General features: G+C 38.8%; 2 protein-coding genes across 2 annotated transcripts; one reads left to right on the top strand and one right to left on the bottom strand.

Moving 5' to 3' along the window:
* Nucleotides 1–444: 444 nt before the first annotated feature.
* Nucleotides 445–14078, top strand: ETG1 (E2F target protein 1 (ETG1)). Its single transcript, XM_082877397.1, has 14 exons — nucleotides 445–842; nucleotides 939–1052; nucleotides 1151–1258; nucleotides 1487–1627; nucleotides 2121–2165; nucleotides 2764–2883; nucleotides 2996–3154; nucleotides 4194–4268; nucleotides 4399–4512; nucleotides 4711–4913; nucleotides 4999–5134; nucleotides 5344–5571; nucleotides 13640–13707; nucleotides 13795–14078. The coding sequence occupies exons 1-14, from the start codon at nucleotides 672–674 to the stop codon at nucleotides 13919–13921; spliced, it is 1809 nt and encodes a 602-aa protein (XP_082733523.1). The 5' UTR covers nucleotides 445–671; the 3' UTR covers nucleotides 13922–14078.
* A 676-nt stretch (nucleotides 14079–14754) lies between these two features.
* On the bottom strand, nucleotides 14755–17733 carry LOC145794950 (phosphoglucan phosphatase LSF2, chloroplastic-like). The gene is made up of 4 exons (XM_082877405.1): nucleotides 17338–17733; nucleotides 16517–16722; nucleotides 15505–15675; nucleotides 14755–15221 (listed from the first exon to the last, which is right to left on the bottom strand). The coding sequence occupies exons 1-4, from the start codon at nucleotides 17576–17578 to the stop codon at nucleotides 15018–15020; spliced, it is 822 nt and encodes a 273-aa protein (XP_082733531.1). The 5' UTR covers nucleotides 17579–17733; the 3' UTR covers nucleotides 14755–15017.
* Nucleotides 17734–18882: the final 1149 nt, after the last annotated feature.

Below are 18882 nucleotides of genomic sequence, written 5' to 3'. Positions count from 1 at the left end.
AATTACTCATAACTTCCATCATTTTACATTGTCATTTGTCCTCCATTTATTGAATCTTCATTACTTCTCTTCACTCCCAAGATTTTCTTATATAATAATAACTAACAGAAAGTTTAAATTATGGCCATAATTGATATAATCAATAGGTTATAATTGATCAAAAATTTATTTATGGTGCAAATATAATTGGCCTTAAAGTATAAGAGATTGACTATCATAATTGAGAGAGAATATAGCAAAGTGAGATTTTGAAGAACGACGTATTAATTGGTATACCAATTAATGAATCAACATATGCTATGAAATCATTATTTTAAAATTATGACCTTATTTATTATATAAATTATAAAGATTCAAAATCTCTAGAATTATGCTATATCGCGTGGTAATAGACTAATTAGTATATTAATGGATGTATATCACATTATTGGTTGACCAAAGCGCAAATATGATAATTGTAATTAATCCGAAATCAAACTAGCCCTAGTTAAGAATCCTGTAACCGGATTTAGAGTATCATCGCCCAAATTGGCGGGAAAGGCCTCCACAGTTGGCGGGAAGCACATACCTAACCCTATTTTATCATTTCATTTCTCACAGATATAGATCCATAGAGAGAAAGCGAGCGAGAGAGTGAGTGAGAGTCGAGAGAGTTGAGTTGAGAGACAACAATGGTGGGTCTACCGTACGATTGCCTGGCAAACCCTCTCGGAGCCGTCCGATTGACCTTCGACAAGGCCGTTGCCTCCTCAGGCTCGGATCCAACCACCTTCAACGGCAGAGATTGGGGCGCCACCGATATCTTTCGCGACTTCCTCTTCGATAATGGCGGCCTCTCTCAGGTCCAAATTCTCTCTCTCTCTCTCTCTCTCCTGATTAATCGATAATATAGAAAAAAAAAAGAATCAAATTTTATTACTGGGTTTGTTTTTATTTAGGTGCCGATTCTTAATGCTACGAATCTCCGATGGATTCAACCCAATACACTGGTTCGATTCAGGGGAATGATACAAGATATGTTGGGTAATGAGTTTTATGTCGGTGCTTATAAGGTAAATTGATCTCTTATATCCTCTCATGAACCCATCTCTAATTTCTTTTTTGTTCCCAAATTTTGAGCCTTTAAAATTGGGTATTTTGTTATTTAAAGGATGGAGCAACATGGAGAACCAACAAATTTACTGATGTTTCTCAATTTCCTATGCATTCATCCGCTGATACTCGCATTTGGGAACGCCGCCTTTTGTATTGTGTTCCTGTGAGTTGTTTACATATGTTATGAATTTATTTATATGAGCATTAATATTTTTCTACTTGGTGTGAAAAAATACTTGATGACTGGTGGTATGTTAGAGGAATTCCCTAGGGTTTGATCACATTGTGGGGCATATTCAACTTTAAATTCTTCTTAAATCTCGGTTGGTCATGAATACAAGTTCTTTGCAAATTTTGCCCACAATTTGTTGTTAATTTATCTTACTTTCAGGTTCCGGGGCAGAATTCATGGACTGAATCTTCTTCTGAAGTTGTGTTAAATCCATATGTAAATTGGATATCCCCGACGAGGGAGAAGCGCCAGAGGGAGAACAATGCATCCACTGATGATGTTGATGATGTAGATATGCAGGTAATTTTCATTACTGTTTCTTTGTTGTATATCAATTATTATCCTTCAATCAGTCATCTAAGAACAACCATTTAGAGAGCACCATGAAGCCTTAATACAGTCTGTTTCATTGGTATCCATGTGATGTGAATAGTTGGAGTCATCCAGTGGTTCTGTGCAAAAGATCTCTTTGGGCTCAATGATCTAGTTTGGTTTATACTTGTGTTTAGAAAATGTTTTGGAATTACTTGCCAAAATAACGGTGTTTAAATTATATAGTGTTGATTTTGGTTTTTTACGTATAGCTTGCTTATGTTGACATTTTTTTTTTGTGTGATGATAGGTGTCAGATCATGAGATTCTTTTTTGCTGTGTTTTAGTATTCTTAGTATTAGTATTCAGGATTCTTAGCATTCTGATGCTGTGTTCTTAGTATTCTTAGTATTAGTACTCAGGATTCTGAGTATTCTGATGCTGTGTTCTTAGTATTCTGACGTATTTTGTTTGATGACAGGTGTCAGATCATGAGATTCAGGATTCTCCATGTACGAAAAAGATGGTAAGCTACTCTGACATTAGTTTGCCTCTTATTCTTTGTGGATTTCTTTTCAATTTCCTGATAAAATATAGAAATTCATGGTTAATGCAAGTTATGTTTAATTATCAGGCATAGCTTGCTTCAAGTTCATATCAAAATTTCTAATTGGGTGAAAACCAAGAAACTTCCATGCTGTAACTTTTAAGTTTCAACCATGTAGGTTTAATTGCCAGAAATTATAGATCGATATACAGTGGCTCATAACGTATCACCCCTATTGTTGTCGTCAAAACATTAGAGCAATGTCAATGGTGGCCTCATTTTTGCTTTGTAAATCTTACCGTTACATGAAAGTCAAGTTAACAGTTGTCATATAATTATCTCAAGAAACCATGCGAAAGACCAAAATTTAAAGGGGGCAGAGACAGATATACAGTCACATAGTATAGAAATTTTCTTGAACATTTTTAGCAGATTTGTCCTTAAGGATTGAATCACTTTGAAGTAGTAAAGCAAATGATAATTGTTGAAATGGTAGTTCTTTTATTATTATTATTTTTGAAATGGTGGTTGTCATTAATTTTCTTCCTTTAATCTGATAGTTCTTCCTTCTTTACAGCGAGAAGGTGGGCCGGCTTCCCTGTCTTCTCATCTGGAGGAGTCAACAACTGAGGGAACTTGTCCTAGTACAAGTATGGTGTTTGATTTTGACAGAAATTCGTTTCCTTGTCTTGTGAAGGTGAATATGATCCTTCTCCTTTGTTTTAATTTACAGATATAAAAAATATCATCCCTATAAAGCATTCTTTAGCAATATTGCTTCATCTTTGTATTTCCAATGATTTATGCAGGTATATGACTCTCTAGAAGATGACTTGAAGCTGAATGATGTTTTTGAGTTTGTGGGTGTCCTCACTTTTGATCTAGAGCCTAGTGTAGACAAAGATGATTCTGATGAGTTATCAAGTACTTTATGTGAAGATGAATTGTCTCATTCGCCTCCTAGCAAGGTTTAGAATATATCTTTTGTTTGCAGATATTTTGTTTCTGTTGTAGTATCTCTCTTCTTTTTTCCCCGGTTTGGTTTGCAACAACTATAATTCTACAGACAAGTTCATCATGGGTTTATAACACTATCATCATTGAAAGGTTATGCTACTGAATTTAGTGATAAATAACCTTGTGGGTGGTAATCATTACTGATGGGGCAGAATGGAAAAACAAGTAGTAGTAGAGAAACTGGCTTTGTTGAGTTGCATCTTTTAAGAATTTTAAGCTTCCGTTTTTCAATTGTCTATACATTTCTTGAACCCACCAATGGTCAAAAGAACATCTGCTCATTTAAGTGTGATGTTGTCACTATCGAAGATTGTACCACTTGACTGGTAAATCTAGTAACTCTCTCAATCAAACTTTTGACATGTGTTTGTTAGTGGCATATGATTGTGCCATTAGGATGGCGTGTTTGGTATTACAATGCCAGTTGTACTGGAATTAAACCATTAGTTTGAGCAGAAAGGGTTTTAAATTAAATGGAGTATGGAGTCATAATCACAGGGTAATTAAGTTGACAGAGTTTCAAATTTCAATCTCTATGGCTTGAGGTTAACTACGAATCTTTAACCTTTAAAATATGAATTTTCCAACTGATTCATGTTACTTCAGTTTAGAGAAATTATGAAAACTATAGTTCACCATATCTCTCGAAGCATCAAGTTTTGATTTAAGCTAACATCATGAGTTAGGACCGAGGAATGTGATTAGGATTTTCAAGATATGTAAGATAATTAAATTTCTCTCGAGTCAGATCATGCATTGGATAAAAATTATAAATTAAGTTCAGATTTAGATCCTCAGTGCAACTTTTATGTTGCTTTTGCATATTTCTGCTTTGCTTCATATATTCATCATTTGCGTAATAAGATTTTCATTTTCCAATTTATGTCTTGCTGTCACTAAATTGGTTGTGTATATTCACTATCGCCTTTCAACTCTTAAGATTTTCTTTTGCGCTGGTATAGGTTATGTTGTAACTAGTTTTCTTTACAGGTGCCACGCCTCCATTGTCTTGTACATCGGAAGCTTGAAGTTCATGATTTTCTTTCTAGTTCCCCCATAATGGAGGTGGTTAAATTTCCCTGCTTTATCTCTATATAGTTGGTATTATTGATTTGTAATCTGCCAAGTTTTAGTGTTTTTTTTTTTGTTCTTTATTTTCTTGCTTAGTTCACCATGTTATTCAATTATTCTACAGCCAAAATCCAATTTGGTGAAAGAGATGAGGGAGACTCTTCTGGGACATCTTACAGCTGTTCTTGGAAATGATGGCGTGGCAGCTCATTTCATGTTATTGCATCTTTTGTCCAGGGTACGAGGCTTGTCCTCATAGTCACAGTTCTTTAATTTTATTTAACGTGTTCTATGAAGCCCATACATCAGATATTATACCTTTTCATAGTTCCATCAGAGCATTTCTTATTTCAAAACATTTGATCTCGAATTTGTTGTGCTGGATTTATTGCCTTTGCACATTTTTTGACACAAGTAACAAGTTTCTTTATAACAGGTGCATGCCAGGGTTGACACACTTGCAGTGGGGAAGCTTTCACTAAATCTTACTGGTTTTAACAAGGAAAATGTGACTATTTTTGGCAATCGTCTTAACCTTGCTGTCAAAAATCTTGTACCTTTTACTCATTTTATACCTCTTACCGTGGATTATCTCAACACTGCTTCACTTGCCCCAAGAAAGGATTACGAAACAAACAGGTAAAGATTTTTTGGTTTGTGCAACTAGAGATTGACATCTGTATTGCTCATTATTTTCTCACAAGTTCATATGCTTATGCTCCAGACTGGTGTCTGGAGTTCTACAGCTAGCTAAGGGCTCGCACATGATGATTGATGAGACACATTTACAAGCAGGGACACTCAACTCTGTCGGGGTTGAGAATGCAAGATTGATAAAGAATCTAATGGAGTTGCAAAAAGTAATTTCCAACTTATGCCCCAATTGTATACATGTCATGTAAAATCTTGCGATAAAGGTTTATGATAGGTGTTATGTACACAAGCATTGGAAAGCTGTATAATTTTACTTTTACGATCTTGTTCTTGTGCATTGTTGAATGACTACAACATTGATTTCAGAGGCAACTTTTGGGGCTAAGTACATGCTTTTGTGTCTTTTACTTGCCAGGTGGAGTATGATTTTAAGTACTATAAGATGGAGATGGAAGCGGATGTCCAATTACTAATTCTTTCTGAGGGGAAATCAAACATCCTGCCGGCTGATCTGGTTCTTCCTTTCCGTCCATTGTCAGTGGAGTCCTGTGAAATTGGGGATGCAGAAGCTCTGAAAGCTTGGAGATGGTACTTGGCTAGTCTAAAATCATTACCTCATTCCATTGAGCCAGACATGCAAAAGGTATGAGTTGACTGACTCCTTTGGCTATACATGAGTAGTTTGTATTTTAATAAGATGGATTTCCATTTGCTAGGAAAGGCAAATGTAAATCCTGTGTTCTAAGGGAATGCAATTTCCAACTCTAGGGACATGTTGCCACTTAAAACTGACAAAACTGTGTAATCATGCTGCTGAGCGTAGGGTAGTATGAGTAAAATGTTAACAGTTGATGGAGCCCGCTCAATCATCATAACTTTTTCATGCCAAGGCAAAAGCATTTGGGTATTGTTTTGCTTGGCAATTAAATATCATATTTGACTTGCTCCTGGGAGCAAATATTAAATTACTTTTACTCAAAAAATAATTCTTTTGAAATTTCATTACAGTGGTGTTGGAATATCGTAGGATGGTTATCAAAATCGTAGGATTGAGGCTTTGTTGAATTAATATTTATTTATTTTTAATTGAAAGTTTATATCGAGTTATTTACCAAAAAATAAAAAGTTGTTAATACTATACCTATAATATGTTATAAGTTAATACTATATTAATCTGTATAGATCTACAGCTGCTAATAGTAGATAGTATATTTAATAGATTATATTAAATATGTGTATAGATAGTTGTTGCTAGCCTAGCACAGATAGACGCCTTCTTTTCCTTTTGCTTTCAGCTATCTTTCGGTGGCCTTTCATTTGTATATTTCCTTTGTTCATCATTTTGTCTTGTAAAACATCTCCTATATAATGGAGGTTCCATTTGGTTGCAATACACATCAGAAACATAGAGCTAATATTTGCTCTCTCATTCTCTCTCAATTTCTAATATGGTATCAGAGCGATTTTTCATAAGAAACAACCATATAAAACGAGAAAAATCATCTATAAAAATAACAAAATAACGTGCGCCTCCCATAGTAGGAGTAGGAGAGGGTCCCCAAATATCAGAATGAATGAGATCAAAGGGCGCAAGAGAAACAAAATCACTTTTATTAAACGACAAAGCAGGTTGTTTTGCAAGTTGACAGGACACACAATTGAAAGCATCAGAACTTACAGTACCCAAATGACCACTAGAAATTAAAGACTTCAAACGACCAACAGAAAGATGGCCTAAACGAGAGTGCCAAAGCTGAAAATGAGATAAAGGAGGAGCAGTGGTAGCAGTGGTAGGAGCAGTGATTTGAGAGGAATTCGAAACATGAAGATGGATAAGTTCGTAGAGACGTCCTTGCTTACGGCCTATCCCAAGAGTTTGCCTGATCCGAGGGTCCTGCACCAAACAACTAGTATGGGAAAAGGTAACAGTTAGACCATGCTCACATAATTGACTAATGGAGATAAGATTTAAAGTGAGAGCAGACATAAGATATACATGGGATAAAGATAAGTGAGAGGTGGAAACAGACCCAACATGACTTACAGACAGAAGAGACCCATCAGCAGTATGGATAGAAGGAACATGAGGAGTCGAAGAGAGATGAGTAAAAATAGTAGGATCAAAGGTCATGTGATTACAACAAGCGGAGTCAAAGTACCAGGAAGTGTTACCTGCGGTGGTAGACAAAGCAGTAGATGGAGGAGTATCGGAATGCCAGAGAAAATGTTGAAACATGGCTTCAACATCGGTATGAGAGAAGACCGGAGTGGAAGGATCTACAGGGACAGAAAAAGGTGAATCTTCGGAGGCGGCAGCAGCAGTGCGTGGAGCAGGCATGTTTTTAAATGGAGTCCCAGAACGGTGAGAGTTGCTGCGGGAAAAATTCCCGGTGGAAGGACCATGGCGAGAGGCACGGGTAGGATTGCGGAAGCAATCTTGTTGGAGATGACCGGGGCCAGTCTTGTTGCAAAATCGACAAAGACGAACGGGACAATGAACCAGAAGATGAGTCGATGGAAGATTGCGGTTGTGACAATAGTTGTAGGTAGTGGACTGCTGTGGTGAAAGAGAACTCCGAATCTGGGGAGTAGCAAGAACAGAGTCCACAGGGTGTGGATGGAGAGTACCAAACCTGGTTTCCTCGGACAGGAGTTCAGAAACGGCTTGCTCAAGAGTGGGTAAAGGAGTGCGATGTAGGAGAGATGCGCGGACGGGCTCAAAACGAGGAGTGAGAGCCATGAGAAATTGAACCAAGCGCTGTTGGTCACGGTAGGTAGTAAACAAGGCAGCATCCTCAGTATGAGGCCATGGAGGCTCAGAAAGAGCGAGTTGATCCCAAACATAATACATTTGGGAGAGGAAATCATTAATGGTCTGAGTGTTTTCTTGGCGCATACGGTGAAAATGATTCAGAAGCTGATATTGGTGAGCAAGACCGGTAGTCTGATAACGTTCTTGCAAAAAATCCCAGATGGCCTTGGCTGGAGAGGAAGCAGACTTAAGTTGGAACCTACCAAACTGAAGGCTGATGGATGTAATAGAAGTATTGTGAAGCCAGGTGATGATCTGATAGTTTTTACTATCCCAATCTTCTAGTCGGTCGATATATTTGGCAGCGGAGTCCGTGGCAGCGGATTCCGTGGTTGTTGGGACTGGTTTGCACACATCCCCAGTAATGATACGCTAAAGTTTCTTGCCTTTGAGGAAGCCAGACATGGCTTGTGTCCAAAGGACATAATTAGTCCCGTCAAGAATAACGGAAATAGGGTGATTAGAGGAATCCGGGCGATCCATGAGGGAAAAATAGCACAATGGAGGTAGAATCTGAAAAAATCGAGGTTACCAGTGAATTCAGAAGGTCGAAATTAGTGGGAAAAGGAGTGAAACGACGCAAAATATGACCACAGAGGCACAGAAATGAGAGGCAAAGAGCGCGGCGCACGTTAGCAAGAAAGGGCGCGGCGCACGTTAGCAAAATAGGCCAGGCAGTGCACGGTAGCAGAGAGGGCTGACGTGTGCTGACGTCAGAAACACGCGACGCACGTTAGCAAGGTAGTGCGCGGTGCACGTTAGCACGGGACAGTGTGGAGGACGCGTGGAGCGCGTGTGAGGCGGAAGGCGGAGAGAAGATCAGATGTGGCTTGATCATCAATTCAGTGATTTACAACACTCTCATTTATAGAGAGTAAATAGGGTACATTGGATGCTAACCCACCGAAAGCATAAAGATACAACCTTATTTATACAACAACATGAGTAGGACAGCTAGATAGTGCAGCTGTATTACATTAATATTACACTAATAACACTAACAACCCCCCTCAAACTCAAGGAGGATAGGTACTAGCCAACTTGAGTTTGGAGAGAGTAACAAAACAGGAAAATAAAAAAAAAATAAAATAGGATAGGAGACACTGTATGGTCGTGTCAGATCGTTGTTGAAGATATTGTGTGGTCGTGCCAGACCGTTGGAGAAGATAAGGTCTGGACAGTTTACGAGGTCATGCCGGACCGATGTAGAAGCTGATCGGAATCAATGTCGGGACAGTTTACGGGGTCATGCCGGACCGTTGTAGAAGCTTGTGGTGGTGCACTAAGGAGGCGACTTAGGGAGTGCGCCATGGCTTGTCCATTTTCTGGGCAACAGAGTGTTACAGCGTGTTACAGAGTTTCTCTCTCAGAAAATGTCAAGTTTTTTCAGAGGTTTTTTTCGCAAGTTTTTTGTCTTCGCCTCAGCCTCAGCCTCCGTCTTGGTTAAATAGCCAAGGCAGACACGCGCATCATGCGCCGCTCGGCGCTAGACGACAACATGGGCGCGCCTTTTGATGGCACGCCTTTTTATGGATTGGGCACGCCTTTTGGTGGCACGCTTTTTGGAAGATTGGGCACACCTTTTGGGGGTAGTGCCCCTGCAAAAGATATATGGTGGGAGAGTGGGTCACATGGGTGAGTGGTGGTAAAGGAAGTAAAAGAAAAAAAATAAAGAAATAAGAGAAGAAAAGTAAAATGGGGTTGGTGATGTCGAGAGAGAGAAGAGAGAGATGGGTTTGTGCAGTGAATTCAGCTCAAGAAATGCATGTCCAGATCCCTTCCCATGTGTGGGTCTTGGGAGAGAGAGAGCCCGAGGTAGCCCATGTCTGTTTTGTGAGTGCGTTGAGTGTAGCAGTGTTTTTCGAGAGGGAGAGAGATCAGGTTGAGAGAGGCAGAGAGAGATGGTGGATCGTTAGCCTGTGTCGATCACCGTCAGTGTATTGACCCTCCTCTCCTCTCCTCAGAGAAAGAGAGAAGCAGTCGAGACGAGCGAGGTTGCAGGTGGGGGTGGCTCAGTCGCGGAGTTGTGGCTGGAAATAATGGCGAGGCTGGAGGCGACAGACACGAGGTGCGTAGGTCGCGCAAGCTGGTTGGTTGAGCGCACAGGGCAGATCCACGTCTAGCTGTCGTGTAAGCCGACGGAGTGCTCGACGATGTGGGAAAGCCTGTGCCACAACGGAGAAATTCAAGGCCAATGCCTCTAGAAGCTCCTTGTACCAGTGAAACACCACTTTCCCACTTCAATGCAGATGTACAGAAAAGAAGATCTCATATACGGTGTTGCCATGTAACCGTGATGGAAGAGGAGTAGTTCGGTTATGGAATTTGTGGCAGTGGAGTGAAGGTATGTGTAGAGGTCCGGCATGACCCCCTAAACTGTCCCGACATTGATTCCGGTTAGCATCTCCCTCGGTTCGGTGTGACCTCGTCAACTGTCCAGACTTTATTTACTACAACGGTCTGCCACAACCATCCAGTGTCCTCTACAACGTTATGACACAACCATACAGTGTCTTCACCATCGGTCTGACACGCCCATACAGTGTTTCCTATCCTCTTTTCTTTTATGTATTCGTCTATTTTCTTGTTTTGTTACTCTCTCCAAACTCACGTTGATTAGTTCCTATCCCTCTTGAGTTTGCGGGGGGCTGTTATAACCTACCATCACCTACTCCACCTACCACCACCTACTACCACCTACTACACACCTACCACTACCACTTACTACCACCTACTCCACTACATCTCCTATATAAGGAGTCCCTCACCATTTGTAATAGATAACATACATACAATCAATAATACATCAATTTTAACATAGTATCAGAGCCAAGCCATGTCTGGCTTCCTCAAAGGCAAGAAACTTTGGCGTATCATTACTGGGGATGTGTGCAAACCAGTCCCAGCAACCACGGAATCCGCTGTCACGGACTCCGCTGCCAAATATATCGACCGACTAGAAGATTGGGATAGTAAAAACTATCAGATCATCACCTGGCTTCGCAATACTTCTATTACATCCATCAGCCTTCAGTTTGGTAGGTTCCAACTTGAGTCTGCTTCCTCTCCAGCCAAGGCCATCTGGGATTTTTTGCAAGAATGCTATCAGACTATTGGTCTTGCTCACCAATATCAGCTTCTGAGTCATCTTCACCGTATGCGCCAAGAAAACACTCAGACCATTAATGATTTCCTCTCCCAAATGTATTATGTTTGGGATCAACTCGCTCTTTCTGAGCCTCCATGGCCTCATACTGAGGATGCTGCCTTGTTTACTACCTACCGTGACCAACAACGCTTGGTTCAGTTTCTCATGGCTCTCACTCCTCGTTTTGAGCCCGTCCGCGCATCTCTCCTACATCGCACTCCTTTACCCACTCTTGAGCAAGCTGTTTTTGAACTCCTGTCCGAGGAAACCAGGTTTGGTACTCTCCATTCACACCCTGTGGACTCTGTTCTTGCTACTCCCCAGATTCGGAGTTCTCCTTCACCACAGCGGTCCACTACCTGCAACTATTGTCACAACCGCAATCTTCCATCGACTCATCTTCTGGTTCATTGTCCCGTTCGTCTTTGTCGATTTTGCAACAAGACTGGCCCCGGTCATCTCCAACAAGATTGCTTCCGCAATCCTACCCGTGCCTCTCGCCATGGTCCTTCCATCGGGAATTTTTCCCGCAGCAACTCTCACCGTTCTGGGACTCCATTTAAAAACATGCCTGCTCCACGCACTGCTGCTGCCGCCTCCGAAGATTCACCTTCTTCTGTCCCTGTAGATCCTTCCACTCCGATCTTCTCTCATACCGATGTTGAAGCCATGTTTCAACATTTTTGGCAGCATTCCGGTACTCCTCCATCTACTGCTTTGTCTACCACCGCAGGTAACACTTCCTGGTACTTTGACTCCGCTTGTTGTAATCACATGACCTTTGATCTTATTATTTTTACTCATCTCTCTTCGACTCCTCATGTTCCTTCTATCCATACTGCTGATGGTTCTCTTCTGTCTGTAAGTCATGTTGGGTCTGTTTCCACCTCTCACTTATCTTTATCCCATGTATATCTTATGTCTGCTCTCACTTTAAATCTTATCTCCATTAGTCAATTATGTGAGCATGGTCTAACTGTTACCTTTTCCCATACTGGTTGTTTGGTGCAGGACCCTTGGACCAGGCAAACTCTTGGGATAGGCCGTAAGCAAGGACGTCTCTACGAACTTATCCATCTTCATGTTTCAGATTCCTCTCAAATCACTGCTCCTACCACTGCTACTCTTTTATCTCATTTTCAGCTTTGGCACTATCGTTTGGGCCATCTTTCTGTTGGTCGTTTGAAGTCTTTAATTTCTAGTGGTCATTTGGGTACTGTAAGTTCTGATGCTTTCAATTGTGTCCTGTCAACTTGCAAAACAACCTGCTTTGTCGTTTAATAAAAGTGATTCTGTTTCTCTTGCGCCCTTTGATCTCATTCATTCTGATATTTGGGGACCCTCTCCTACTCCTACTATGGGAGGCGCACGTTATTTTGTTGTTTTTATAGATGATTTTTCTCGTTTTACATGGTTGTTTCTTATGAAAAATCGCTCTGAACTCAAATAACTTTATTACAATTTTGCTGCAATGGTTAAAACCCAATTTTCTAAAACTATCAAGATTTTTCGCTCCGACAATGCCATGGAATATAAAGATTTTGACTTTCTTTCCTTCCTTAGGAGTCATGGTACTCAACCTCATCGTTCCTGTCCAGGTACGTCCCAACAAAATGGCCGTGCTGAACGAAAACATCGGCATCTACTTGACACTACTCGAGCCCTCCTCTCTTCCTCTTGTCCAGAAAATTTTTGGAGTGAAGCCGCTCTCACTGCTGCTTACACTATCAATTGTATCCCTACACCGGTCATTCATAATCACACTCCATATGAGCGTTTACATGGCACCCGTCCCCCTTACGACACCCTTAGGGTTTTTGGCTCTGCCTGTTTTGTTCTTCTCCAACCTCATGAACGTACCAAACTTGAACCTCGTTCTCGCCTTTGTTGCTTCTTGGGGTATGGTATTGAACATAAAGGGTATCGCTGTTGGGATCCTCTCTCCCAGCGTCTCCATATCTCTCGTCATGTGGTCTTTTGGGAACACACAATGTTTTCCTTCCTCTCTCAATTCCGTTTATCCGTTCCCTCACCCTCTCTGTGTTTTACTAACCCTTCTGCAGATCTGTTTTCTGATGAGCTTACTCCACTGCCCATGCCTGACTCTCTTGAGACTGCCTTGCCTACTGGTCTTTCTCAAGCACTTGCCAGCTCTGATGGTCCTGATCTTGCTCCCTCGGACTCCTCACCCCCTGTATATTTCCTTTGTTCATCATTTTGTCTTGTAAAACATCTCCTATATAATGGAGGTTCCATTTGGTTGCAATACACATCAAAAACATAGAGCTAATATTTGCTCTCTCATTCTCTCTCAATTTCTAATAAGAGTTAATATATTGTGCCAAGTTGATTACTGTGCAAAGACTGGTTTATTTTATTCCTTTCATTTTCACAGAACATTTTTGTGGAAATGAATGCACAAGGTTTCTGAATATTGTTTCTATTTGCTTTCAAAGATACAAGTGTGTAAGCATTGGTTATAAGAACACTGTTTCTAGAGGATCATGTGCTCAACTATTATATAAGAACACTGTTTCTATTCATTTGACATTATGATTGATAAAATCTAATGTAGAGAATGTGCTTTTGTGGATTCAGTCAAAATGATGTGACAAATTGTAAGGTTCTTTGAACCATAATTAAATGTAATGTGTCAATTGGTATTCCTGGTTGCACATATCCCTTGACTGCATGAAGTTGTGTTGCTACATTCATTGCTGGACCTCATTATTATGGACTGATACCTTGCAGGTGGTAGAGGATGATTTAGTTGCAGCCAGGCAAGCAGATCGGAGTCTAGGCAGCCAAGATTTCAGCAGGTTAGTTGCCCGTATATATGTGTCTGTGTGTGGATTACCCGATTCATCATAGTTTTCATAATAGTTGGTTTTATTTTTTGCATGCAGATGGCTGACAATGGGCCGTTTAATGTCTGTGAGTTTTGGTGAAACCAGCCTCTCATTGGAACACTGGCAAATGGTTAAGGAACTTGAGAGGCTAAGAACGGAGAGGCTCCAGTTAAAGATCAATTGATCAAAAATTGGCAGGGAAGAGAAAAAAAAAAAAGGGTCTTGTAAATGATGTAAACTGAATGCCATAGATGTTTTTCTTACTAAAAATGTCCCTTGGTTCTGAAAAAATTGCTGCTGTAAGAATGGTTTCTTCTGAATTGCCATGTTTTGCCATTCCAGTTTTCTTTGTTCCTCCACACTTGCAGGTTTCAAATTGTATGTGTAAAAGCGATGGAATCAAGGGCATAGATGTTACTCCCATCTTAAAATTGAAAACCATGCTCGAGTAAGCTCTTTTGTCATTGCTCACTCTTTTAAAGCTCTTGTTCAGTTTATAAATCACATTGTGTCCTAATGGTTCAAAGTTGTAGCTGCGATTATGATGACTTGGCTGTCACCTCTAATTCGATATCACAATACAATACCAAGTATTAAGCTACGGTATTGGGCCATATTGACCAATATGCATTTACCTTGGGAATAATAGGTTTTTTTAGTTGTTGAATATTATTAGATAAATTTTTTTTAGTGTTTGGAAAGATAATTAAATTTTTTTATGGTTAGATATGATGTTTGTGAGAAAAAAAATAAAATAATTATGACGTTAGATGTGATATTTTGTCTGGATTTGTTTTTTTTTGATTTTGCAAAACCTTTGTCTTATAGTGGAAAAAAATCAAAAAACAAAAAATATGGGAACCAAATTCCCAAACATATAGCCCAAAAGGTTGTGTTGACACTTCCAATTTCTAGTTAGAATTGAGCATTAGGTTTCAAATCCTTTGCTACTAAATTCTGTGGCTAGGCATACCAAACACCTTATTCAAATCCATCCTCAGCAAGACAATTTATGCATACAGGGAACTAGTGCCCTTTTGTCTATCCCATCACCTTTGCATTCCAAAATAAATAATCATTCATAAAACAGTTTGTATTTCCATTCTTTGCGTGTCTTCTGTTTCTTCTTTGCCTTTTATTCTTCATTAGAAATGAAGCAAAATACTTAATCAGAGGGGAAAGTGGCTCCACAGTCAGGCTTCTCGTGCCATAAAGCGCACTGGGGAGTTTGTCTCTAGACTTATGCTTAATGAATTTTAAGACAAATCTCAGCATCATTCTCAAGTTCCACGGAGGGCGCGGACCCTGTCCTGAATCAATTTCCTTTCCCAATTTGATATGCCCTCGAAAGCATGTCCCGGAAGATTCTCAAAGGGCTCCTTCCAAGGATCATTCTCAGCCAAATCATAAGTAGCTCCACGGATTGCACTTTTATTGGGTCCACAAGGTCTCTTTGAAGTAAGCCTATTATATGCCGTGTTCAGCTATCACAATAAAAAACCAGCCTTAACTAAAATAATATATATATATATATATATATTTATCAGGAATTTTGAACAAGGATTTTTTTTTTTAGATAGGGAACAAGGGATTAAGCAGTGAAATAATCACTAAATAACTAAAAAAAGTCATGCTGTACAATGCAAATCAGTTTAAACTTCATTCCAATTACCAGAAGAAGCAAAAGAAAAATAGTAAAACATATCAACAAATTGATGGAAAACATAAATCAAGCTGGGATAGCATATTGAAGAGTTGAGAACTTACATCTATGTCACAAAACCAAAACATGTAAGCAATTGCAACAGCAGGAGCTCTCCCCAATCCAGCTGTACAGTGCACATACACTTTTCCTTTTCCCTCTGAAATGGCCCATTCCAAAGATGAAACAGCTTTAGGTAATCCACTTCTCAAGGAATCTGGGTCAAAATCTCTTGCCTTCCAATGCATAACATAAAGATGTTAAGTCAAGTGCCCAAAAGCACCAAAAAACGTCTCTCTCTCTCTCTCTCTCTCTCTCTCTATATATATATATATATATATTATATTCAACTTGGTGTGTACATAATCTAAACACATGCTTTTAGAGAAATGAAAGGTAGAAGAGAAAGTCAAAAAGATATGGAGGTAAGGTTTACAGTTGGGTAGGTATTTATCTAATGGAAAAAGGTTGGGACCCCCTTTTTGGAGGACCCCCACCATCCTCAATGCATTATGATTGGCCAACCTTTTGCTTTTTTGTTTTTCGTTTTTTTTCCCTCCTATCTCTAGCTATGTAAGGGATTGTGGGGGTCAAAACAAAAGGGGGCCTGTATCATTTCTGTTATCTAATGAGCAAGGTTTGGGGTGTTTTGGCCAGTGATAGGTTGTGGTGGCAGGCAACATGGACAGATTTGTAACGAAAAGTATAGAGTAAGAACAAGAGAGGGAGGGGAGGGAGAAGTTCAAATGGGTAATTTTGTCTTTTTCCATTTTCCATTAAAGACATTCACATTTTCAATTTAGTTATGAGAGCAGAGGTGCAAGTGTAGGTTTTATAAGGGCAAGGGGGGTACACGTCTTTGGGCAAACTACAAGGGGTAAAATGATTTTTCACCAATTTTGAAATAAGTAATGTGATTTTTCACCACATTGGCGTTGGACATTTTTTCATGTCAAGAAGTTTCAACATACCAATTATCATATCATATGTAGAAGTGATTTCCCAGCATTAACAATTTATAAGCAAATGAAACTAACTTATTTGCAAAATCATTAGTATTGAAGGTGACTTGCTTACCGGCCTTCTCATGTGACGAATTTCAAGGTCTCGGCATCTTTTTATTATAGACTTCAAGTCTATTTCCCAATACTCAATGTCTCTGTCCTGCTGCAAGTTAAGGATGTAGGCAACATCTTCTTCCTTTTTCAGATGATCTATGTCTTCAGGTTTCTGAGGTTGGGAGCCCACAATCAGCTTATCAGTTATCAATGTGTAGTTCATACCTGAGTCATGATGAGATTAATTAGACCACTAAAGAGACCTTAAAATACATCACAGATACTTTCCATATATAAAATGGGTAAATAACTTGGGTAGTATTTGGTTCACTAAAATGATTTTGAACATAAATGAAAATGGTCATTCCTTGTCCTCAATTACAAATGGTCAATTCTCGTAAATTGGTGAATGATGATTGCATTTGGAATACACAGAATGTCCATTCCATTCTGCTAGCCTTTATTTCTAGACACTGTTTTAGTTTTGTTCATGATGGAATTAAAACAATCTCAGAAATATAAATTGTGTATGAAAATGTTGATAATCTGAAACCAGATGAAGCCTAGAATGACAAAGCAAAAACAACTAAAATTAGCAAATGGTATAGATCTAATACATGTAACTAAGATGAATCAAAGAAAGTGAACATGAATCTGAATAGATTATTCAAGAAATTCACCTCATACCACAAAAATGACAAAAACCCAAAATCAATTTGGACTGGAGAAGTGAAACCCACTTGATAAATCAAATTCACCATCGCAATAAAAACAAATATATAGAATTGAAGATATAAAGAATAAAAAAGAACAAATTTAGAGGGCGAGAAAGAAACAGACCAAGATCGTGGTGATACTCATATGGGTTTCTCATCATCTTCTTCATAGCAATGTTGTACTCTTCCATTTTGGTTGTGGGATTTTCAGATAACATACATGAAACTTTACTAGATCTAGAGGGAGTCTTACAAGAAACCATGATGGTATTGGACATAGATTTCATGGTAGCATTGCGCACATCGTTTGGATATGGGGAAGGGAAGATTGATGGAGAAACGAAGCTGCTGCCAACAGTTGCCATTTTCTCCTCTGCATTTTTGTGTGGCAGAATATGTACTTGGGATATTTGACCAGATTGCCCTTTGGAATTACTCACTTTTCCATTTTCTTTTGGTACACAACTTCTATTTTTTATGCGGTGATAAACTTCTATTTTTTATGCGATGATTCTATTTAGGGCTGAGTAAGGAGTTCGTGAAATCTGTAATTCGATCCAATTCAGTTTAATTCGATTGGTTTTGATTAATTTTTTGAATTCGTGGTTCGGTTTCGGATTGAAGAATTAAAAATTCGTAGTCCACAGATTGGTTCCGGATTGAACCCCACAGTTCCGGATTGGAACCGATCCGGACCGTATACAAATAGTCTATATTTTTATTATACATCATCCTCCTTAGTATCTTCTCTTATTCTATATAAAATCTAAACTCAAAGCTAAACCCGTATAATATCTTCTTTTATTACTTTTGTTTGTTAGTTTTTAGTTTTAATTTGTAATGGTCAAAATACTAATGGTAAAACCAGTTTTCTTATGGTTGTTTAAATTCTAGAGCAGTATGTCGCTATTATAGAAAAACATGTTGCTATTGTGGAACTAATATAGCGCTATGTTTATGTTTTTATGAGATTAAAGTGTTATATATATATATATATATTTTTTTGTAATTTAATTATGTGAATCCGTGGTCCTAAACCGATCCAATCCGTGTTTAAATGGATTGGTTCGGATTGGTTCCATGATTTAAACGGATTGGATTGGTTCCAATGTTTCAGGAACCGTAAATAACGGATTGGTCCTGATTTTACTTTAATCCGGTTCAATCCGGACCATGCTCACCCCTAATTCTATTTACCTACATCAATCACGCAATACATACCATTACTTATTTCACATTAATAATATTTTAAAATTTTAATTTTTTACGCAATGTAAGCTATAATATTATTTTTTTAGCTTAATCTACACAACACAATATATACCATAACACAAGATGATATATACACCATTAAAGTTGAAAAGAGAATAATGTCCAAATTACAATTCATGGTAATTTTATATTGTTGTGTGTGTATGTGTCTCTCTCCCCCTGCTTTGTGTTGAATCTATGGAAGTAACGTGAGAACAAATGGCGAGAACCAAACGGTGGATTGAAATTTTATAGCTACAAAACAATCGGTGTGGTATTCTACAAAAAATTAAATAAAAAAAAGTTTTTATATTGTTTATATTTGCAAATTTATATTCGACTTAAACCAAAATATTTAATTTTTTTTTATGCATGAACATTTAATACTTGTTCAACTTTAATAATATGAACAAAATGA

The sequence above is a fragment of the Camellia sinensis genome, chromosome 1, assembly GCF_055761805.1.
Source record: "Camellia sinensis isolate YWXY chromosome 1, ASM5576180v1, whole genome shotgun sequence".
Taxonomy (NCBI): Eukaryota; Viridiplantae; Streptophyta; class Magnoliopsida; order Ericales; family Theaceae; genus Camellia; species Camellia sinensis.
This window is presented reverse-complemented; position numbering and strand designations above follow the sequence as displayed.

What these genes read in the sequence shown, in the direction of transcription:
- ETG1 (XM_082877397.1), top strand. Translation starts at nt 672, where the DNA reads ATGGTGGGTCTACCGTACGATTGCCTGGCAAACCCTCTCGGAGCCGTC. An exon ending in CTAGTTCCCCCATAATGGAG is followed by an intron (nt 4,269 to 4,398) that starts GTGGTTAAATTT and finishes ATTATTCTACAG; the next exon opens with CCAAAATCCAATTTGGTGAA. An exon ending in GGCAGCCAAGATTTCAGCAG is followed by an intron (nt 13,708 to 13,794) that starts GTTAGTTGCCCG and finishes TTTTGCATGCAG; the next exon opens with ATGGCTGACAATGGGCCGTT.
- LOC145794950 (XM_082877405.1), bottom strand. Translation starts at nt 17,578, where the DNA reads ATGGCAACTGTTGGCAGCAGCTTCGTTTCTCCATCAATCTTCCCTTCC. An exon ending in TTCGTCACATGAGAAGGCCG is followed by an intron (nt 15,676 to 16,516) that starts GTAAGCAAGTCA and finishes ATGCATTGGAAG; the next exon opens with GCAAGAGATTTTGACCCAGA. An exon ending in TTTGGTTTTGTGACATAGAT is followed by an intron (nt 15,222 to 15,504) that starts GTAAGTTCTCAA and finishes TTATTGTGATAG; the next exon opens with CTGAACACGGCATATAATAG.